This window comes from Pimephales promelas, chromosome 10 (assembly GCF_988280905.1).
Source record: "Pimephales promelas chromosome 10, fPimPro1.hap1.1, whole genome shotgun sequence".
Taxonomy (NCBI): Eukaryota; Metazoa; Chordata; class Actinopteri; order Cypriniformes; family Leuciscidae; genus Pimephales; species Pimephales promelas.
The window spans coordinates 14,725,715-14,750,761 of NC_142778.1; the positions used below are offsets into that span (position 1 = coordinate 14,725,715).

General features: G+C 36.9%; 1 protein-coding gene across 1 annotated transcript in view; it reads left to right on the forward strand.

Annotated features, from left to right (window-relative positions):
* LOC120486021 (rho guanine nucleotide exchange factor 26) overlaps window positions 1–25,047 on the forward strand; it is a 134,875-nt gene that overhangs the window by 26,724 nt on the left and 83,104 nt on the right. The window contains 2 exon segments of the mRNA XM_039681860.2: window positions 8,903–8,959; window positions 11,153–11,313. Coding sequence (XP_039537794.2) covers window positions 8,903–8,959; window positions 11,153–11,313 — 218 coding nt within the window.

Here is a 25,047-nt window from a genome sequence, read left to right on the forward strand (position 1 = left end):
TGAGCATAGCTGATGTTTATAATGATTTCCATTACACTAAAGTAGATGTTAAAAACTTGATAGTGACTTTGGCATCCCAGTCACCCCCCTCAGTTGCTCCCTGTAGTCGATCCAAGAGTATTTTATGATCTATAGTGTCGAACGCAGCGCTAAGATCGAGTACAACTAGTATTGAGATTCAGCCTTGGTCAGAAGCTAAAAGAAAATCATTTGTAATTTTAACTAGCAATGCTATGATGTGGTCTGAATCCTGACTGAAATTTTTCATAGATATAATTTTCTTGCAAGAAAGAGCACAATTGAGCGGACACTACTTTTTCTAGTATTTTAACATAAATGGAAGATTTGAAATGGGTCTGTAATTTGCTAAAGTTATTTGGATCTAATTGCGGTTTCTTAATGAGAGGTTTTATTACTGCCAGCTTGAATATTTTTGGAACATGACCTAAAGATAAAGACGAGTTAATAATATTGAGGAGAGGCTCTTCCACTACAGGTAATAGTTCTTTCAGTAGTTTAGTGGGTATTGGATCTAATAAACATGTTGTTGATTTAGATGCAATGATAAGTTTATTTAGCTCCTCCTGTCCTATCCTGTAGTTGTAAAGCGGTGTAGTTGTTCTTGAGGGGCGATAATTGAGGCTGAATCATAAGACACCATAGAGGATTGTACATTTACAATTGTGTTTCGGATGCTTTCTATTTTCTCATTGAAGTAATTCATAAAATCATTACTACTAAACTGTAACTGAATATTTTGCTCTGGTGATGTCTATTTATTTGTTAGTCTAGCCACGGTGTTTTTTTTGTTGTTTTTTTTTACAGTTAGCAGATTTTTGAATCCTGATTACGTAACGCTGCCTGCTACATGTTTTTCGTTACCCCCAACTCTGAATCAAACAGAATCAATTCACTGTCAACACAACGATTCACGTTAGGGATGTTCATTTATATTTTTCTACTAACCGATAACCGAAGCTTGCTGTCTGACCATTAACCGTTAACCAACAAGATTACGTGAAGTTAGAATTAAATTAGATACCCATTATCGGGTCCGAATCTGAGCTCATGTACTCCTACTCATTAAAATGATCCGATGTCAAAAACTAGTACCACGCAGCGTGTGTGCAGTGTTTGTGTCCAGACAAAGAAGAGAAAGAGAGCACTTATGTTGCATGATCTAGGTTGCTGATAGCTCACTCAGCACACATGCATCATTTGGATTAAAACTAAATCAAATATCTATGTAAAAACATTAACTGTTAGGACTGACAAGACAAAATAAGGACTGTCAAGTGTGTTTAAACAGTGCGGTACAGCAACCAAACCAGTAGCACTACCATTTTTGCAGCACCGAAGCGGACCTTTCACTGATGTAATGACGCAATGACGTGCACTTGCTAGTCTGTTCCATTTACGTGTTCTCTGAATGCTAAAGAGGACCCTCGCCTAGACTCTGAAGGAAAAGACTTGGAAGGACACGTCCTGCCAAGGAAGTATCCTTGACATTGAGAAACACCTTAAGTCACGGGTCTTTGTACTGACCCATATTAGAAGTTAATTAGGGATTGAATGCACCTGTTGCCCAACTAACGTCTGCACTGTGTACCGGAGCCAGCAGGTTTACATGCAGCCGATAACCCGTTCAAAACCGGGATATTAGCAATAACCCGGTCGCGAACGGCCATGTAAACACCAGCAAAAACCCGAATATGCTCATATCCCGGATTTCAAAAACCGGGATATTATACCTGGGGTCCCAGACAGCAAACTGACATTGAATCAACGTGGAAACGACGTCTCTCATGACATTGAAACAACGTTGATTTTGCTCATCGAATTAACGTTGAACAAACGTCAGACGCGGCATTCTTCAAAGCTAAATGAAAATCGAAAATTGGTTTGCTTTCATAACGTTGAAACGTTTTGAAAGAATGACGTGTCTGACGTTGGTTCAACGTTAATTCGATGAGCAAAACTATGTCAGATCAACGTTGTTTCAATGTCATATTTCCACGTTGATTCAATGATTCTTTTCTAACCCGAATTTTTGGTCATGTAAACGCGTATCGGCATATCCCCATAGTGATTTGTGTTCTGTGCATGTTCTATTCGCAAGGAATCTTGGTCTTTAAAAAAAAAAAATCCGTGTGCAGTATACCGGAAGTAAACATGGCGAGACCAGGCGAGACACACAGCATACTTTTGGAGCGAGGTCAGTAACGTTACCAGCATCAAAGCGCAAACAAAGGCGATCGCTATCTGCCCCGAACTATTCATTATCCGCTTGCTGCTGTTGTCTTTGGATACAGGAAGAAGAATCGGAAAGGACGCATATTGCGTCTCTTAAGGTTGTCCGTACGTCTAGACGCTAACCGCGCGCCGCCGTTTACATCGGGATACTGCAGTTCCATGTTTACAGGAGAAACTCTCTCTGCTCACGCATGTAAACGGGTTATTCCTAATGTTTCAGAAACGCGAATAGTGACCTTAACCCGACCATAACCCGAAAATCTATTTCAAGAGTAAACTGAAATTAATTAATAGACAGAGCATATAACTTTTTTTTTCTCATTAAAAGCAAAATTGTTCAACATGTTTATGTTTTTACTTTGTACTTTGTACTATATTTTAAAAATACACATCCAATATACGATACAGGGCTCTATCTTGCACCCGGCGCAAATAACTTTATACACTTTATACACATTTATCATTCCTATTTTGCACTCGCGCAAAGCGGGCTTTTTTCCTCCACAGTAGCACGTCGGTAAACTAGGAAATGAACTTGCGCTCTATGGGCGGGTTGGCGCAAAAAGGAGGCGTATTTCGGCGCAAACAACCCCTGGTGCTATTTTGCAGTTCCAGAAAACAATTGCGCCAATGACCAGAAAAAAACTGGTCTAAAGTCAGTGGCGCGTTGCGCTACATTCAGACGCTATTTTAAGCGTGCATGCTTGGCCATAATACAGAGTGTGAACAATGTGCATACACTTTAGATGATTCTCTCAGCTACACAGATGCATTTTACTTTTTGCAAATGATACATTATTATAAGGAAAAATATATAAACACGAGGGAAATCATTATTGTGTCCATGACGATGGGAAAAATAGGCATAAAGCTTACACATTTACCTAAATTATTATATGCGTGTTTAACCGAAGCTAATTTGGGTGGGTTTGTCCCATCCCCAATGTCACTTTTCTTTGTTTTATGGCCTTGACGAGAACATCGATCTCCTCGGCTGTGAACCGATGCTGAAGCGCGCCGTAAATGCGCCGTTATAATAGAATTGCGCCATGGAACAAGCACACCTCGTTCATCATGCTCTTAAAGGGAATGTGATATGACGCTCTTATTGGTTTATTTCCGTTACGCCCAAACCACACCTATGAATAATGAAGCTACTTCAGACCAACCCCTTTTAGATTTGCGCCAGGCGCAAGAGGCATTTATCCCACCGGGAAAATAGTAACAGCGCCGGTATCCGCCCACAAAGTTACTAAACCTAACCATATTGTAAAACCTGTCCCTAACCTTACTTGTAGTATCCCCCTCAATAGCAGAAAAAGTGTTTTGCAAAACAATACAAACACAATGAGTACATTGCAGTATAGTGCATTCTGGGCACATGCTTCGGATGTTTGCACACAGAAAACTTCTTGAAAACCTCAGGTGATTACAGAGCCGCTTTCCTGTAATATTGTAATAACTACTCAATATATTTACTACATACAAATCATATAACAAATAAAGTAAAGGATAATGTATAGCCAGGCGGTTGTTATTAGGGCTGGGTATTGAGACAAATTTCACAATTCGATTCGATTTCGATTCACAAGCTTGCAATTCGATTCGATTTCGATTACGATTCGATTCAATATAGATTATTTTGGATATCAGTTACAATAAATGGCCATTTTTCTCAAGGGAATCAAGTCTCTTAACTAATGCAGTAAACTATGGGAGTCTAGTTGTAGCCTACTAGGCTTCATTAGCCTAATATGAAGGTAATAATGAACTGTTTTGTAGCTATACAAACACTTAAATTACACTTATTTATTTTATAATAAGAAGATTATATGAAATATAAACATTTAAATGGTGGCTGTCATAAAAACTTGCCAGATTTATTCAAATATGCATTAAATATTGAAGAACATTAAGATCATAAAGCATATGTAATATGGTGTATATATTTAGCAAAATGCTCCTCTCTGGAGTTATTTTTTTCTAGCTGACTAACGAGTTTATGTGGATTTTCTGAGATAAATATGACGATACATTGATTACAAGCTGTTTACAAGCTGTTCTTTCCACGGTTGAAACGCTGGAAACGCTGATTGAGCGAATCAATGTGACATGATACTAGGGCTGTCGCGGTTATGGAATTTCCCTTGCGGTAATTTTGAGTGGCTCAATAGCGCGATATGCGGTATTACCGCCATTTATTCATTTATTTAATTTATCTGTATTTGTTGCTATATAAATAAAGCTTACAATGTGGACAAAAACGAGGACATTTTCAGTAACCAATGTAACTGAAACTAAACAGCGTCTACAGTAGCCTATGCGCATTGAAAGACTTTCACTCAGCGCGCATATTGTTATGACAACGGACTTTGACCCAGTCATTGAACCGTTCATTCAACGAACACGTTTAAAAAAAAAGCTGATTCATTAAAAGAGATGTAAAGAAACACGATGTTAATTATTTTTAATTTTGAGGTTCAACTTTTCAAGGCTCAGCTGAGCAGCAATGCGTCGCATGGGCAACGCTGGTGCTTCACTTATTAGAGACCCATATAGCATTGATTCAATGCGTGACTCACTAATTTTATTTCCCCCCGTCTTCCTTGTGCTGTGGCCCAACCAGCGCTGCTGCTGACGCGCGTTTATGGGAAAATACCCGTGAAGAGAACGTTAATGATGATGCGACAAATATTTTGCTTCCCTTTGACACGACAAGCTTTTCACGACTTCAAAGACAGACGCAATTGCACGCGCTCTGCCGATCTCTCTCATTCACTGTCTGTGTGAAGCCTGTAGGCTACACATCACCATGATAAACAGTCTTGTTATCATTATGAACGTGTTTAACATTCAATACACATGCATTAAGTTCAAAACAAGAAGTATAGCCTTATAAAAAAAAACGTGAATATCGCGGTTGCTGCGGTTACGTGCAATCCTCTGCGGTTGACTTGTCAGAAGCGCGGTACTACAATATTGCGGTTACCGCGACAGCCCTACATGATACGGATTTTGATAAGTTGTCTTTCACACTTTCAGATGCTCATTCATGTTTATTTCGCTCTGTGACTGGTATCATTAACCCGGAAGAGAGATCAGCGCTGCTGCTCCTCTTGAGCTGCACCAGTGCGATCTCACGCCACAGCGCCAAAACGCTATTTATGTTTTTGAATTTCTAAAGAAAATGGACGTAATTTGAAAATTGAGACTTTGTTTCATATCAATAGTAACAAAGGACAAAGATTATTGTGAGTTTTTGGATGCGCGCAGCCGCGATACAATATCCCATTCATTCAAATGAAACAGGATGACTAATCGATTCTTGAGATTTAAGAATCAATATCGGTTCGGTTCGTAAAAATGAGAATCGATTAATATCGAGAAATCGATATTTATAACTAGGGTTGGGAATCGTGAGAAATTTTCCGGTTCCGATTCCGGTTCCGCCAAACGATTCCGGTTCCGGTTCCGGTTCCCATTCAATTAAAAATATTAGTAAGAGAAAAATCCACAATCATTTTCGTGTTTATTTCTTATAGTACTTGACAAATTAGTTTAACAGACTGGTAATGTAAACAAACTCAAAATATTATTAAGCAATCTTTGCAAAAAAAAAAAAAATATATATATATATATATATATGGAAATTAAAAAATTCTGCATTCTCTATAATAATTTAGACCTCTCCTTTATTGTATCTCCAACAGTGAAGAATACCCTCTCAGAAGGAGTAGAATATGCTTTAACACACATATGTGTGTAGAACAGATTATTTTTTAAAACGGTTTGAATGATTGATTTATAAAGACTTTACTTATTTCATTACTGGATAAATCGGCGCTCTAGCAGTTAATAAACAGAACTGCATGCGTCTTGCGGAAGAACATTGTTGCCGGAGCTACTTCTCTCTGTTTATGTCCATGACGAGTCACGCAGGCATTGGGCTACTCCGCAGCTGCTGCGATCCGCCGGCCAGTCTAAACAAGAAGTCCGAGAATTAACGCTTATTACAGGCTTTACGTAGTGATTCAAGATAAGACAAAAACACGGTTTGAAAAAAAAACATTATGATGTACTCGCTCATTGTATATATTTTGTAAATTCTGAACACAAAAAATATACGGACTGCATCTGTTTTGACCACTACCGTCAATGTTTACTCAAACTATAATCTAACTAATTCTGTAACGGAAATCATTTGAATATGTGAAACAAATAAATATTGAGACTGTGTGATTGTAAAGCAGTTTCATATCGACAACTGCTCTCTCTCTCTCAGCGCAAACAGATTTGAATGTAGGCTAGAGAGTGACTCGGCGGTCGGCGCGCGCAGCGTGCGTGTGTCTGTGTGTGACAAATGCAGCGCGTGTGAGAGCAAATCGCAACTTCAGTGGTGAAGTTTTTGTCATTTAGGAATAAGACGGCGTCTTATACTCCCAGCACTTCGCCCACATGATGATATCGCATCGGCATCAGAACCGTTTTCGGAACCGAAACTTAGGAATTTTGCACGGTTCCGGTATTTTTTCAAAAACACAACCGGTTCTGGAAAAGAACCGGTTCTCGGTTCCCAACCCTATTTATAACCCAGCCCTAGTTGTTATAGCGAATACAAACCCGCAGACTCTAAAGCGGAAGGGTCTTGAATCAGCCTGCGGGGGTCGCTATACATTTTCCCACTTATAACATGGCTACCTACCAAATAAATCAATAATTTGACATAAAATAGTGATTTAAAAAGGAGTTTATTAATTTAAAAATGGTTATATTACCGGAGTGAACAGAACTGTGTCCATAGCAACATGATCTAGCTGTTAAAACACATGCAATGGTAAAATATCCCAGATAGCAAACTGACATTGAATCAACGTGGAAACATGACATCGAAACAACGTTGATCTGGTATTGTTTTGCTCATCGAATTAACGTTGAACCAACGTCAGACACGTCATTCTTCAAAACTAACGGAAAATCAACTTGAAATCAACGTTATTTCAACGTTAGGAAAGCAAACGAATTGCATACCAATTACCAATTTTCATTTAGCTTTGAAGAATGACGCGTCTGACGTTGGTTCAACGTTAATTCGATGAGCAAAACAATGCCAGATCAACGTTGTTTCGATGTCATGAGAGACGTTGTTTCCACGCTGATTCAATGTCAGTTTGCTGTCTGGGATGTGATCAACAAAAAAGGCTATAACGTTATATTAAGTAAAAATTAAAAAGTGAATCACCAGGGAAAAAGGGAACAGCTTTAAATCCCTCCTCTGCAAATCACTTGATCCGATTAATAGTTTAAAGGCCCGTACACACCAGGACGAATATCAGCACGTGTTATTCATCAGCGTTTTTCAACGTGTTTTTTGTGTTCACACCCAAGCGATTTTTGCTGATGATGAGCCGAGTGAACATGCAAATTCATTCCCTAACATTAGTGCCAATTTGCTCTGCAATACAACCCCATAAGAGTTCTCTTTTATCAAGATGTTTGTAGTCCCTGTCACGTTTGTCATATAGTTCTTTATGTTCTAGCACCAACGAGAACAGCAGCTCTACATTCATCTTGCCTTGCATCTTCCTCGTTTTATTTCTTCCTGGCTGTGTAGTGGCATATAGTCCTGATACGTAAAACCGTTGATAGCAAAGATGGTGTACTCTCTTTTTCACATGACTGTATATGTATGACAGATAATGGAAATATAAAAATAATTGTATTTGCTGTATTCTAATTTTGTTTGCAGTGTTTTTTTGTGCTATTCTTGTTAAAATAACCACATAATGTCATGATTCTGCCATCATGTCATTGATTTTTCTAGTCTTGTGGCAGGATCATGTTTTGTGTACAAGGCAAGCGCATGGCCTGTTGTTTGGGCCATGTGCTTGTGTTGTCTCGTTTAATACCCCGCCCCCCTTGTTATCCTCGTCCTGTCATTATTACCTAGTCTGTGTCACCTGTTACCCTCATTAGTTTCTCCCTATTTAATCTTCTTGTGTTTGCTGTCCTGTGTCGGTTCATTGTCAAACATTGTGTGTTGCATCCTGTGAGTACGTAGTCTGAATCTTGTTATATTAATTCTGCTTTGTGTAGCTGTTTGTTTTCTTTTCTTAGTCTGAATTCAGTCCTAGTCTACTTTTTGTCTTAGTCTTGGAATATTGCCTTTCAGTTCTGTTTTTCCCCCTCGTTGGTTTTGTTTTCTCTGTTTTGTCTTGAATAAATTTTGTGTTGAGCATTCAGTCTGCTTTTGGGTTCTTCTATCCGCATCTTCATGACCTATAATCTGGAGCTCTTAATGTGGCACTTTAGCGTATTTAGTGGAAGAGAGAAGCAATGCGCATGTAACCAAAAGGGCTTGAATGACATTGCATGTTTGGCTCCAGATAAAAATATTAGAGGATATACATTCGAAACATCATTACCATAAATTACACTGAGCGCTTGTGGTGTATATGCTCTGTTGTTTTGACACGCTGCTAACTTTAAACTGTAGTAACGGAAAATGGTGCTACGATTGTCATTATGTCTTGCAGTCCAGTTGGAACCAAGCCAGGGAACCGGACTGTGGTCTGCACATTCTGCAGTGTCCTATATGTTTAATTAATTTTAATTTGTTACTGAGATTCTTATCCTCAACTCTCTATTTCAGGTTAAAAAAAGTGGAAAGTGTGAGATGTTAAATCAAGAAGAACGAAAGAGACAAGAGGTAAAGTTCCAGATCAGCCTACCTGATTTATTCTTTCTCTCTCTTTTGGTTTTGCTCATATCAAAATGTTTTAAAAGACAGATTATTTCAGTTTAAATACTGCTTCTTCTGTGAAGCCTGTCACTTGCCAATTGAATGAACCATTAAAATCTGGCCTTGCATGGGTGTATCCCTGAACTTTTTATCTCGGTTTTGCATTAAATTCCACAAGTCATATTTTGCTTTAAAGACATTAGGCTAAAAAAGGACATGAATATGAAGGAGGTTTATGACAACTGTCATTAAGGGCCCTATCTTGCGCCCAGCGCAAATTACTTTATACACTGACGCATTTTTCATTCCTATTTTGCACCGGCGCAAAGCAGGCTTTTTTCCTCCACAGACGCACGTCGGTAACTTAGGAAATGAACTTGCGCTCCCTGGGCGGGTCGGCGCAAAAGGGAGGCGTGATTCGGTGCAAACAACCCCTGGTGCTATTTTGCAGTTCCAGAAAACAATTGCGCCAATGACCAGTGGCGTGTTGCGCGTACATTCAGATGCGATTTTAAGTGCGCATGCTTGGCCATAATACAGTGTGAACAACATAGATGCATTTTACTTTTTGCAAATTATAAATTATTATAGGGAAAAATATATAAACATGAGGGAAATCATTGTTGTGTCCATGACAATGGGAAAATAGGCATGAAGCTTACACATTTACCCAAATTATTATATGCATGTTTAACCGAAGTTAATTTGGGTGGGTTTGTCCCATCCCCAATGTCCCTTCTCTTTCGTTTACGGCCCTGACGAGAACATCGATCTCCTCGGATGTGAACTGATGCTGAAGCGCGCCGTAAATGCGCCGTTAAAATAGAATTGCGCCATGGAACAAGCGCACCTCGTTCATCATGCTCTTAAAGGGAATGTGATATGACGGTCTTGTTGGTTTGTTTCCGTTACGCCCAAACCACACCTATGAATAATGAAGCTACTTCAGACCAACCCCTTTTAAACTTGCACCCGGCGCAAGAGTCATTTATCCCGCCGGTAAAATAGCAACAGCGCCCAAGACCCGCCCATAAAGTTACTTGTGCTTTGCGCTTGCTACTTGTGTTTCAGATCGTTAAAATAGGGCCCTATGTGTCATTTGCTCAATTATGACATTTTTTATGCAAATATGATAGTGTTTGAGATGTCTTTGTTATGACAACCTGACATAAACCAATACATCATAACTTGTCAGTGATATAAATTATCACACTTAAGAAACCACTTAGCTTTATGGGTTAACATTACATTACATTAAAGTGTCATGTGATTGGTTTTGACATTGGCTGTCATGAGGCCATTATAACTGTGTCATGAATATTTTTCTTGGCCTCAACTACAGTGGCACAAATTTGAATTTGTCATTAAAATGTTTTAATGGCCTCATGACAGCCAATGTCAAAACCAATCACAGGACACTTTAATGTAATGCTCAAAACCAACCACCTGACAGTTTAATGTAATGTTAACCCATAAAGCTAAGTGATTTCTTAAGTTTGATAATTAATCTGCGATGTCATGTTTCACATATTTATGACAGGTTGTGCTGTTTTAGTAATGTCAAGTTGTCATGACAAAGACACTGACAGGTTATGATGATGTATTGGTTTTCATAACAGAAATTTCAAACAAAGTCATGTTTGCATTAAAAATATCATAATTGAGCGAATGACACTTAATGACAATTACATAAACATGAAATTACATAAAACCTCCTTCGTATTCATGACGTGTCATGTCATGATTATGAAGGTGTCCTGTCTTACGCACACCCCTTCAAGTAAAGTCTTACCGAACTTTCTGCTTATCTCAGGAATAAATTGCATTTTAAAATATATCAAATTAGAAAACAGCTATTTTAAATTGTAATCATATTTCATACATTTACTGGTTTTACTGCATTTTCAGCAGAGAGATTTAGCAGAGAAGCTTAAGGCAAGGACAATGCAACAGATCATTGCTCAAACTCTGTGCCTTTTAGATTTATCGGATGTTTATTATTTGTATCAGTTCCTTTCAGCTCTGTGTAAACTTTCACCTGTTATTATCCAGCTTTTTGTCAGCTAGGAGAGATCCTCATGTAGATATGAGCATGAAATCTGTAGTAATTGAAACTAGACAGGTGAAATGCAAGGTCTAAAAAAGGTTTCTCTCCCTTAGGCCATATTTGAGGTCATCTCATCAGAGCACAGTTACTTGCACAGTCTGGAGATCCTCGTTCGCCTCTTTAAGAACTCAAATGAGCTCAGTGAAACCATTAACAAAACAGAACATCATCATCTCTTCTCCAACATTGTTGATGTCTGCGAGGCCAGCAAAAAGTAAGATCTGTCTCCTAGATACATTCAGATAAGTTTGCTCATCTATGTAATGAAAATCTTATTTTATGATAGTTTATTTTACTATTACAACAAATTTCAATATAGATATTTTTGTTATTAAGTTGGCTTGAGAAAGCCAACTTACTGAAATCCTATTTAAACTTATTATTAAGTTGGCTTGAGAAAGCCAACTTACTGAAATCCTATTTAAACATATTATTATTATTCTTCTTACTCAAAATTTTCTGACTGCTACTCCTCCTAGAGCTTTAACTCTACAAACTCCAAACTCGGGTCAGACCTTCAGACTGTTCTGACTCGAGTTGCTATATCTTTTTAGACTGATTCGACTTTCAGATTTCTTAAAAATTAATATTAAAAACCATAAAAATCCCATTGACTTTCATTGCAGTATGGTCAAAATGAGCCAAGACTACGGTGGCCCAATAGCGTACAACAAAAACTCAAATCTAAATACCCTGAAGCCCTAGACTCAATTAAACTACCATTCTATATGAACTAATGAACTTTATCTATCTATCTATCTATCCATCTATCCATCCATCCATCCATCCATCCATCCATCCATCCATCTTTCTACCTAATCTTTCTTTCTTTCTTTCTAACAAATCTATCCATCTTTCTTTCTACCTAACTAATCTATCCATCTTTCTTTCTAACAAATCTGTCCATCGTTCTTTCTAACTAATCTATCCATCTTTCTTTCTACTTAACTAATCTATCCATCTTTCTTTCTAACTAATCTATCCATCTTTCTTTCCAACTAATCTATCCATCTTTCTTTCTAGCAAATCTATCCATCTTTCTTTCTAACAAATCTATCCATCTTTCTTTCTAACTAATCTACCCATCTTTCTTTCTAACTAATCTATCCATCTTTCTTTCTAACTAATCTATCCATCTTTCTTTCTAGCAAATCTATCCATCTTTCTTTCTAACAAATCTATCCATCTTTCTTTCTAACTAATCTATCCATCTTTCTTTCTAACTAATCTATCCATCTTTCTTTCTAACTAATCTATCCATCTTTCTTTCTACCTAATCTATCATTCTTTCTTTCTACCTAATCTTTCTTTCTTTCTTTCTACCTAATCTATCCATCTTTCTTTCTAACAAATCTATCCATCTTTCTTTCTAACTAATCTATCATTCTTTTTTTCTAACTAATCTATCGATCTTTCTTTCTAACTAATCTATCCATCTTTCTTTCTAACTAATCTATCCATCTTTCTTTCTAACTAATCTATCCATCTTTCTTTCTAACAAATCTATCCATCTTTCTTTCTAACAAATCTATCCATCTTTCTTTCTAACAAATCTATCCATCTTTCTTTCTAACTAATCTATCCATCTTTCTTTCTAACTAATCTATCCATCTTTCTTTCTAACTAATCTATCCATCTTTCTTTCTAACAAATCTATCCATCTTTCTTTCTAACAAATCTATCCATCTTTCTTTCTAACAAATCTATCCATCTTTCTTTCTAACAAATCTATCCATCTTTCTTTCTAACAAATCTATCCATCTTTCTTTCAAACAAATCTATCCATCTTTCTTTCTAACAACTATCCATCTTTCTTTCTAACAAATCTATCCATCTTTTTTCTAACAAATCTATCCATCTTTTTTCTAACTAATCTATCCATCTTTCTTTCTACTTAACTAATCTATCCATCTTTCTTTCTAACAAATCTATCCATCTTTTTTCTAACTAATCTATCTATCTTTCTTTCTAACAAATCTATCCATCTTTTTTCTAAGTAATCCATCCATCTTTCTTTCTAACTATTCTTTCTTTCTCTTTCTTTCTTTCTTTCTTTCCTTCTTTCTTTCTTTCTTTCTTTCTTTCAAACTAATTTTTTTCTTTCTTTCTTTCTTTCTTTCTTTCTTTCTTTCTTGATGCTAATAACATGCTAATCATGCTAGCTTTATGCTAATCATGTTAGCTTTTTGTTATAAACATGCTAGCATGATGCTAGCTACATGCTAATCATGTTACATGATGCTAGCTACATGCTAATCATGCTAGCTTCTTGTTAAAAACATGCTAGCATGATGCTAGCAACATGCTAATCATGTTATTATGATGCTAGCTACATGCTAATCATGCTAGCATGATGCTAGCTACATGCTAATCATGCTAGCTTCTTGCTAAAAACATGTTAGCATGATGCTAGCAACATGCTAATCATGCTAGCATGATGCTAGCAACATGCTAATCATGTTATTATGATGCAAGCTACATGCTAATCATGCTAGCATGATGCTAGCTACATGCTAATCATGCTAGCATGATGCTAGCTACATGCTAATCATGCTAGCTTCTTGCTAGCAACATGCTAATCATGTTAGCATGATGCTAGCTACATGCTAATCATGCTAGCTTCTTGCTAAAAACATGTTAGCATGATGTTAGCAACATGCTAATCATGCTAGCATGATGCTAGCTACATGCTAGTCATGCTAACTTCTTGCTAAAACATGCTAGCATGATACTAGCAACATGCTAATCATGCTATTATGATGCTAGCTACATGCTAATCATACTAGCTTCTTGCTAAAAAATGCTAGCATGATGCTAGCAACATGCTAATCATGCTATTATGATGCTAGCTACATGCTAATCATGCTAGCTTCTTGCTAAAAAATGCTAGCATGATGCTAGCAACATGCTAATCATGCTAGCATGATGCTAGCAACATGCTAATCACGTTAACAACATGCTAATCATTTTAACTACATGCTAATCATATTAGCATCAAGCTAGCTCCATGCTAATCATGCTAGCTTCTTGTTAAAAACATGCTAGCATGATACTAGCAACATGCTAATCATGCTATTATGATGCTAGCTACATGCTAATCATGCTAGCTTCTTGCTAAAAACATGTTAGCATGATGCTAGCAACATGCTAATCATGCTAGAATGATGCTAGCAACATGCTAATCATGTTATTATGATGCAAGCTACATGCTAATCATGCTAGCATGATGTTAGCTACATGCTAATCATGCTAGCATGATGCTAGCTACATGCTAATCATGCTAGCTTCTTGCTAAAAACATGCTAGCATGATGCTAGTAACATGCTAATCATGCTAGCATGATGCTAGCTACATGCTCATCATGCTAGCTTCTTGCTAGCAACATGCTAATCATGTTAGCATGATGCTAGCTACATGCTAATCATGCTAGCTTCTTGCTAAAAACATGTTAGCATGATGTTAGCAACATGCTAATCATGCTAGCATGATGCTAGCTACATGCTAGTCATGCTAACTTCTTGCTAAAACATGCTAGCATGATACTAGCAACATGCTAATCATGCTATTATGATGCTAGCTACATGTTAATCATACTAGCTTCTTGCTAAAAAATGCTAGCATGATGCTAGCAACATGCTAATCATGCTATTATGATGCTAGCTACATGCTAATCATGCTAGCTTCTTGCTAAAAAATGCTAGCATGATGCTAGCAACATGCTAATCATGCTAGCATGATGCTAGCAACATGCTAATCACGTTAACAACATGCTAATCATTTTAACTACATGCTAATCATATTAGCATCAAGCTAGCTCCATGCTAATCATGTTAGCTTCTTGCCAATAACATCTATCTATCTATCTATCTTTCTAACTAATCTATCCATCTTTCTTTCTTTCTTTCTTTCTTTCTTTCTTTCTTTTTTTCTTTCTTTCTTTCTAATTCCATCTTTAAAACTTCATTCAAACTTCAAGATCCTTCAAACGCTCTGGTCCGGCTTTCTCAAGCCAACTTAAAGTTTGTGTCATCAAACTTTTTTTTCTAGTTATTCTTCTTCTTCTTCTTATTTTTCTTACCCAAAATTTTCTGACTGCTACTCCTCCTAGAGCTTTAACTCTACAAACTCCAAACTCGGGTCAGACCTTCAGACTGTTCTGACTCGTTGCTATATCTTTTTAGACTGATTCGACTTTCAGATTTCTTAAAAATTAATATTAAAAATCATAAAAATCCCATTGACTTTCATTGCAGCATGGTCAAATTGAGCCAAGACTACGGTGGCCCAATAGCGTACAACAAAAACTCAAATCTAAATTCCCTGAAGCCCTAGACTCAATTAAACTACCATTCTATATGTACTAATGATCTATCTATCTATCTATCTATCTATCTATCTATCTATCTATCTATCTATCTATCTATCTATCTATCTATCTATCTATCTATCTATCTATCTATCGATCTATCTATCTATCTACCTAATCTTTCTTTCTTTCTTTCTAACTAATCTATCCATCTTTCTTTCTTTCTAACAAATCTATCCATCTTTCTTTCTTTCTAACAAATCTATCCATCTTTCTTTCTTTCTAAATAATCTATCCATCTTTCTTTCTAACAAATCTATCCATCTTTCTTTCTTTCTAAATAATCTATCCATCTTTCTTTCTAGCAAATCTATCCATCTTTCTTTCTACCCAACTAATCTATCCATCTTTCTTTCTAACAAATCTATCCATCTTTCTTTCTAACTAATCTATCCATCTTTCTTTCTACCTAACAAATCTATCCATCTTTCTTTCTACCTAACACATCTATCCATCTTTCTTTCTAACAAATCTATCCATCTTTCTTTCTATCAAATCTATCCATCTTTCTTTCTATCAAATCTATCCATCTTTCTTTCTAACAAATCTATCCATCTTTCTTTCTTTCTAACAAATCTATCCATCTTTCTTTCTAACAAATCTATCCATCTTTCTTTCTAACTAATCTATCCATCTTTCTTTCTAACAAATCTATCCATCTTTCTTTCTAACAAATCTATCCATCTTTCTTTCTAACAAATCTATCCATCTTTCTTTCTAACTAATCTACCCATCTTTCTTTCTAACAAATCTATCCATCTTTCTTTCTAACTAATCTATCGTTCTTTCTTTCTACGTAACTAATCTATCCATCTTTCTTTCTAACAAATCTATCCATCTTTCTTTCTAACTAATCTATCCATCTTTCTTTCTAACTAATCTATCCTTCTTTCTTTCAAACTAATCTATCCATCTTTCTTTCTAACAAATCTATCCATCTTTCTTTCTAGCAAATCTATCCATCTTTCTTTCTAACAAATCTATCCATCTTTCTTTCTAACTAATCTATCCATCTTTCTTTTTAACTAATCTATCGTTCTTTCTTTCTAACTAATCTATCGTTCTTTCTTTCTACCTAACTAATCTATCCATCTTTCTTTCTAACAAATCTATCCATCTTTCTTTCTACCTAATCTATCCAACTTTCTTTCTAACAAATCTATCCATCTTTCTTTCTAACTAATCTATCCATCTTTCTTTTTAACTAATCTATCGTTCTTTCTTTCTACCTAACTAATCTATCGTTCTTTCTTTCTAACAAATCTATCCATCTTTCTTTCTACCTAATCTATCCATCTTTCTTTCTAACAAATCTATCCATCTTTCTTTCTAACAATTCTATCCATCTTTCTTTCTAACTAATCTATCCATCTTTCTTTCTAACTAATCTATCCATCTTTCTTTCTAACTAATCTATCCATCTTTCTTTCTAACTAACTAATCTATCCATCTTTCTTTCTAACTAATCTATCCATCTTTCTTTCTAACTAATCTATCCATCTTTCTTTCTAACAAATCTATCCATCTTTCTTTCTTTCTTTCTTTCTTTCTTTCTTTCGTTCTTTCTTTCTTTCTTTCTTTCTTTCTTTCTTTCTTTCTTTCTTTCTTTCTTTCTTTCTTTCTTTCTTTCTAACAATTCCATCTTTCTTTCTAACAAATCTATCCATCTTTCTTTCTAACTAATCTATGCATCTTTCTTTCTAAAAATTCTTTCTTTCTCTTTCGTTCTTTCTTTCTTTCTTGATGCTAATAACATGCTAATCATGCTAGCTTTATGCTAATCATGTTAGCTTCTTGTTAAAAACATGTTAGCATGATGTTAGCTACATGCTAATCATGCTAGCTTCTTGCTAAAAACATGCTAGCATGATGCTAGCTACATGCTAATCATGCTAGCATGATGCTAGCTACATGCTAATCATGCTAGCTTCTTGCTAAAAACATGCTAGCATGATACTAGCTACATGCTAATCATGCTAGCATGATGCTAGCTACATGCTAATCATGCTAGCTTCTTGCTAAAAACATGCTAGCATGATGCTAGCAACATGCTAATCATGCTAGCATGATGCTAGCTACATGCTAATCATGCTAGCATGATGCTAGCTACATGCTAATCATGCTAGCATGATGCTAGCTACATGGTAATCATGCTAGCTTCTTGCTAAAAACATGCTAGCATGATGTTAGCAACATGCTAATCATGCTATTATGATGCTAGCTGCATGCTAATCATGCTCGCATGATGCTAGCTACATGCTAATCATGCTAGCTTCTTGCTAAAAAACATGCTAGCATGATGCTAGCTACATGCTAATCATGCTAGCATGATGCTAGCTACATGCTAATCATGCTAACTTCTTGCTAAAAACATGCTAGCATGATGCTAGCTACATGCTTATCATGCTAGCATGATGCTAGCTACATGGTAATCATGCTAGCTTCTTGCTAAAAACATGCTAGCATGATGCTAGCAACATGCTAATCATGCTATTATGATGCTAGCTACATGCTAATCATGCTCGCATTATGCTAGCTACATGCTAATCATGCTAGCTTCTTGTTAAAAAACATGCTAGCATGATGCTAGCTAAATGCTAATCATGCTAGCATGATGCTAGCTACATGCTAATCATGTTAACTTCTTGCTAAAAACATGCTAGCATGATGCTAGCTACATGCTAATCATGCTAGCATGATGCTAGCTACATGCTAATCATGCTAACTTCTTGCTAAAAACATGCTAGCATGATACTAGCTACATGCTTATCATGCTAGCATTATGCTAGCTACATGCTAATCATGCTAGCTTCTTGCTAAAAACATGTTAGCATGATGCTAGCAACATGCTAATCATGCTAGCATGATGCTAGCTACATGCTAATCATGCTAGCTTCTTGCTAAAAACATGCTAGCATGATGCTAGCAACATGCTAATCATGTTAGCATGATGTTAGCTACATGCTAATCATGCTAGCTTCTTGCTAAAAACATGTTAGCATGATGCTAGCAACATGCTAATCATGCTATTATGATGCTAGCAACATGCTAATCACGCTAACAACATGCTAATCATCTTAACTACATGCTAATCATATTAGCATCAAGCTAGCTACATGCTAATCATGTTAGCTTCTTGTCAAAAACATCTATCTATCTATCTATCTATCTATCTATCTATCTATCTATCTTTCTTTCTTTCTTTCTTTCTAACTAATCTATCCATCTTTCTTTATTTCTTTCATTCATTCTTTCTAATTCCATCTTTAAAACTTCATTCAAACTTCAAGATTCTTCAAACGCTCTGGTCCGGCTTTCTCAAGCCAACTTAAAGTTTGTGTCATCAAACTTTTTTTTCTAGTTTTATCTTGTCTTTGATATTAAAAATAAGAACAAAGATGCAAATTACTAACAAGAGGACAAATACTATATAAGAAAGATATAAATAAAACAAGCGACAATCATTGGGGTCCAAGCATGATAATATTTATTATATTATACTGTATACTAAATTTATAAGCGATTCAAACATAAGCGTTTACAGCAGCTTGTCCTGTCATGCTTTGTCAGATGTGTGTGCTGTTTAATGCCTCTGACATGTGTTTTCCTCAGTGCATAACTTACATGTTATAGTTATATCATTATCTGTACATTTTAGACTGTACATTTTACATTCCTGCACTTATTGATGTCATCATTTACTGTTTTGTTATCCATATTCTTTCAAATATCTTCTTTTGTGTTCAGCAGAAGAAATTCCTACATGTTTGAAACAGCTTGAGAACGAATAAATTATGACAGAATTAAAAAAAAAAATTGTACAAACTTCAAATATATATATATATATATATATATATATATATATCTTATTATTATGGTTGGGTATCGAGAATCGAGTATCGATTGGAACCGAGACTAACTTTTCGTTTTTCCCAGAATCGTTCAAAAGTAAAAATTTCGATTCCTAGTTTCGATATTCACAGTCCGCCGAGCGGAAGAAGAAACCGCTGAACAACACCAACGAAGAAGCGTCTACCGGAAGTGTTGGCATATCCACGCGAGTCGAACATGAGTAGCTTACGTCGACGATCCAAAGTGTGGCTTCACTTTTCTAAAAATAACGAAATCTCGGCAAAATGCAAAATTTGTGACAAAAGGAGTATTTTTACAGAAGGAGTATTTCCTTCAGAAAGGATTATTTCCTTCAGAAAGGCCGTTGGTTAGCAAGGTTAGCTAAACTTTTTTGACCCTGCCTCTTAAAAGAATCGGAATCGAAAATTGTTAGGAACCGGAATCGAAACAAGGAATCGGAATCGGAATCAGAATCGTTCAAATTCAAACGATACCCAACCCTACTTATTATAGCGCCACTATGTGAGAAACATGTTGTAGTCCAAATGATTCTATTCGTTGTAGTTGTTGGAAAATGGATTTTGTTAAATAAAATACACTACATTGCCAAAAGTTTTGGGACATCTGCCTTTACATGCACATGAACTTTAATTACATCCCATTCTTGATCCGTAGGGTTTAATATGGAATTGGCCCACCCTTTGCAGCTATAACAGCTTCAACTCTTCTTGGAAGGTTTTCCACAAGGTTTAGGAGTGTGTATTGGAATTTTTGACCATTCTTCTAGAAGTGAATTTGTTGGTCAGTTCCCATGTCCACTGATGTTGGACGAGAAGGGCTGGCTCGCAGTCTTCACTCTAATTCATCCCAAAGGTGTTCTATCGGGTTGAGGTCAGGACACCAAACTCTTCATCCATGTCTTTATGGACCTTGCTTTGTGCACTGGTGCGCAGTCATGTTGGAACAGGAAGGGGCCATCCCCAAACTGTTCCCACAAAGTTGGGAGCATGAAATTGACCAAAATGTCTTGGTATGCTGAAGCATTAAGAGTTCATTTCATTGGAACTAAGGGGCCAAGCCCACCCTCCACCAAACTTTAAAATTGACATAATGCAGTTGGGCAAGTACTGTTCTCCTGGTAACTGCCAAACCGAGACTCGTCCATCTCGTCCATCGGATTGCCAGAGAGAGAATCGTGATTCATTACTCCAGAGAACATGTCTCCACTGATCTAGAGTCCAGTGGTGGAGTGCTTTACACTACTGCATCCGACGCTTTGCAGTGCACTTGGTGATGTAAGGCTTGGATGCAGCTTCTCAGCCATGGAAACTCGTTCCATGAAGCTCTCAATGCACTGTTCTTGAGCTAATCTGTAGGTCACAAAGAATTTGGAAGTTTGTGGCTATTGACTCTGCAGAAAGTTGGCAACTTCTGCGCACTGTGCGACTCAGCATGCGCTAACCCCACTCTGTGATTGTATGTGGTCGACCACTGTTGTTCCCAATTGCTTCCAACAGTTGTCCGTGGAATATTTAGTAGAGAGGAAATTTCACGAATGGAATTATTGAACAGGTGGCAACCTATCCTGGTACCACGCTTGAATTCACTGAGCTCCTGAGAGCAACCCGTTCTTTCGAAAATGTTTTTATAAGTAGTCTGCATGACTAGGGGCTTGATTTGATAAAACTGTGATCATGGAAGTGATTGGAACACCTGGATTCAATGATTTGGAGGGGTGTCCTAATACTGTTGGCAATATAGTGTATCTCTTTTGATGATCCTTAAGTTACTTTATTCGTAATGCAAATGTTAAAGGAGTCTTATTATGCTTTTTCACTTTTTCATCTTTAGTTAGAGTGGACTTTGAGCTTTGTAACCTTGCAGATCTTTTTTGTGCTTAACCAGCAACATTACACTCTAACTCAAGATGAAAAAGTGAAAAAGCATAATAAGACTCCTTTAACATTTGCATTACGAATAAAGTCACTTAAGGATCATCTTAGTCAGTGTTGGGAAAGTTCACTTTCTACATCAAATAGTTCAAAGTTCAGTTCACACATTTTAAAATGAACTAGTTCAGTTCATAGTTCATACTTCAAAAAATGAACTAGTACATAGTTTTTTTTGTTTTTTTTTTCGAATATGTTGTGAGCTTCATTTTTTATTTTTATTTTTTTATTATTGCCACAGCCCAAATACAACCACAGACAACGATTATTTTATAGACGGGCAAAGTTTGCACAGAAATATAAGATTTTTCCCATCCTCACCGAACTCGTCATAAAACCTGTTTAAATGATCATACGACGCCTCACCTCGACATACATACCTCTCTCGCTGCTTTGTCGACGGCAGCCGTGGTGCGACACTTGTGGCTGGTGTTGCCAGATTAGGTGTTTTTTCACTACATATTAAGGCCTGTTTACGTGTGTTTTAGCCGGGTTTCCGCCTGGAAGGCTCTATACAAATCTGGCACCCAAGAAGTTAAATTGAGAGAGCATGTGTTCACAGACACCAAAATCACAGTAAAGTTCATCAGGCAGTAATACAGTACGCTCAGTTCACGTTCACCCAAAATATGAACACGTTAAGGCACAACACTGGTCTTAGTGTAACTAAGTAAATTTTTTTTGTCATTAAATGTACACGAATAAGAGTGAAAGTACTCACATTTAAATGTACTCTTAAAGGGATAGTTTACTTTGAAATTATTTTTGGTTATGTTGTAGCTTACCTCAAGGGGATCCAAGATGTAGGTGTCTTTGTTTCCGCAGTAGTTTCAATTTTTATGTTTTTAGGTCAAACCGTTCTTGTCAGTCAGTCATATAATGCAGGTCACCACCTCAAAGAGCATGCACAGATAAGTCCAAATTAAACATGATTTAATGACTCGTTTCATAGACATGGAAAAGACACGAAACGAGTGGTTTGTGTGAGAAAACGAACAGTATTTATATCATTTTTTACCTCTTGTAACCACAGCCATGTCCAACTGAGCTGAAGGCACAGGTGCTTCGGTCTACGCAAGCACCGGAAGTTATCTCTCGTGCATGTACGTTACTCATTATTTACACAGAGATTTCGGAAGTGTTACCTTTCACTGTGAAGATCTAAGCATATTTATATATACATGAAATCGCAATGGAAGATGATTTCAATATATCAACAGGCAACATTGAATTTTTTTTCAAAACCATACTTAGATCCGTTCCAGCGCTTTCCGGTGCTTGCGCAAACCGAAGCGCCCATGCACTCAGATCACTTGACTTGGACGTGGCTGTGGTTACAAGAGGTAAGTAAGGGTGCCCGATGCCCGACGAGGTGTCCATTGTCAGGTTTTAATGGACGATGGCGAGGCGTGAACCGGCCGACGCGCAGCAGAGGACGGTTGCCTCCGCTGAAGTCCATTAAAACCTGACAATGGACACCTCGGAGGGCATTAACCTGCTTATACCATGGTCACTTGCCAAATAAAACATTTTTAAAACATTAGTTTATATTTTAATTAGGCTAAATCTAGTTTTTACAAATAATAACTTGCCTGACTGTTTATTTAGCAACCAGAGATAGTCCGCTCAGCTTGTAGAACCCTTCAGTTTAAAAAATGCATTTTTTTTTCATGAAACACAAAGGTAGGCATAGTTATTTTTTTTATTACACATAAAACAATTAATCAACAAAAAACAAAAAAGTGCACCAGCGAGCACCAGCGATTTGCGTTTATAGAGGGCAATAAATTAATCCGATCAAAGAGAGGGTCATTTGCCTAAATGTTAGCTTTTTTATTTACAATTAATTTCAACGTTTCCATTTATAGTGCAATTTGAAAAAGTCGGCCAGTCAGGAGGATCCACAAAAGCTGGGTAACGTTACTGCTGCCCATGATGGGCACTTGATGCAGACAGTACGTTGCTCCAGCTTTGTCTCTCATGGAGAGACGGAGCCCAGTAAGCCCGCAGACTGCTCTCGCATCGATGGCCTGTCACCGATTATTTGACGGCTCTCCAGTCCAGCATCGGAGAGTCGACCTACAGCATACCAGTCGTCAAAGTTGCCATATTCTCCATAAATGTTAAAAGAAATAACGAAGTCGCTCATTGTTGTATTAGGCCGGATTCACATATAGCGCCTAAAAACGCGTAGAAAACGCTGGGCGCGCCGCATTCTCCATTTTCCAAAGCGCCAGGGCGGTTGCGCTTCAGTTGGTTCTTGTCACATGACCTATTGTGTGCGTATGGTGCGCTTGCGGTATTCTGAAAAGTTGAGATGTTTTTATCTCGACGCGGCGTGGACGCGCATGGAAAAAGCGAGCGCGTCGCAACGCGACGGCATCGCTTCCATTATGAACGCGCATACTGCGTGCCTACATTTGAAATAACGAACTTGAGTGCGCAAAAGACGTGATATGTGAACCGGCCCTTAGGCTGTTTGTTTTGATAGAGCGTTTGACTGCCTGTTGCTATGGTTACTCACAGCTGTTGTAGGCAGTGCATTTATTTATAAATTTCGAATGGTAAACAGGCAGTTTCACCAGATCTACTTTACTAGGTGTCCTCTATCACTTTTTAACGGACACCCTGCAGCCAATCAGAATCGAGTATTCACCCAGACCATGGTATAAAAATTATATAAATACTGTTCGTTTTCTCACACAAACTGCTCGTTTTCATGTCTTAGGCCATCCATGTGTACATTTACGAGTCATTAAATCATGTTCAATTTGGACTTCTCTGTGCATGCTCTTTGAGGTGGTGACCATAGACCTGCATTATATGACTAACAGAGAAGAACGGTTTGAGCTAAAAACATCAAAATTGAAACTACTGTGGAAACAAAGACACCTATATCTTGGATGCCCTTGAGGTAGCTAAAACATACCAAAAATTCATTTCAAAGTGAACTATCCCTTTAAAAGTACATATCTTCCAATTCCAAATCTTCCAAAAAGTAAATTTATCAGAGAAGCACTGACAGCAAAGTTTTTAATTTGCATAAAAAAGGAAAAAAATAAAAAGAGAAAATTCATTCATACAACCATTCGTTCATTCATACAGTGAAGCCGTTGCTTTGCAGTTTTAGTTTTCACGTTTGATTTTCCAATTTCTTAATTGATACTGCTTTTAAATCTATCTACTCCCAAAAATGTTTAAGTCGTTCTTTCTTATATTTCACTTGTCCTGTTGTTTTCATCTTTTTTCTTGTTTTTTAACAATGAAATAAAATTAAAGAAAATTAAGTCAAATAAGATTTTGGTCATGTTACTTTTTATTTTATTTTAATCACCTTGTACGGCTTTATTTTTAAATAAGGAAATTAGTTTGGACATACTGCAGTATCTTGCAAAATAGAATTAAAAACCAACATAAAAATAATTTTGTTTCTGTAAGATCATGGATCTTGATCCTGCCTGAAAAAAATATTATTATGATATGATGAGCTTACACTGCTCATACATTCCTGGGGTAGGGCTGGGCGATATGGACCATAAGTCATATCCCAATATATTTAGGCTGAATATCGATATACGACATATATCGCAATATTTTTTTCCGGAAAGTGAGAGCAAATGGTCAGTCAAAGTCAAAGCAAAATATGACGTCATGAGTAGCCTAGTTTTATTGAATTAAACTATTTCAGTGAACAGGTGCAAAATCAATACCCTGGCTTCGCCCTCCTACACACTTCCGCTCAATTTCATTTTCCTTCATACTACGTCTGGGACTGCTGTAT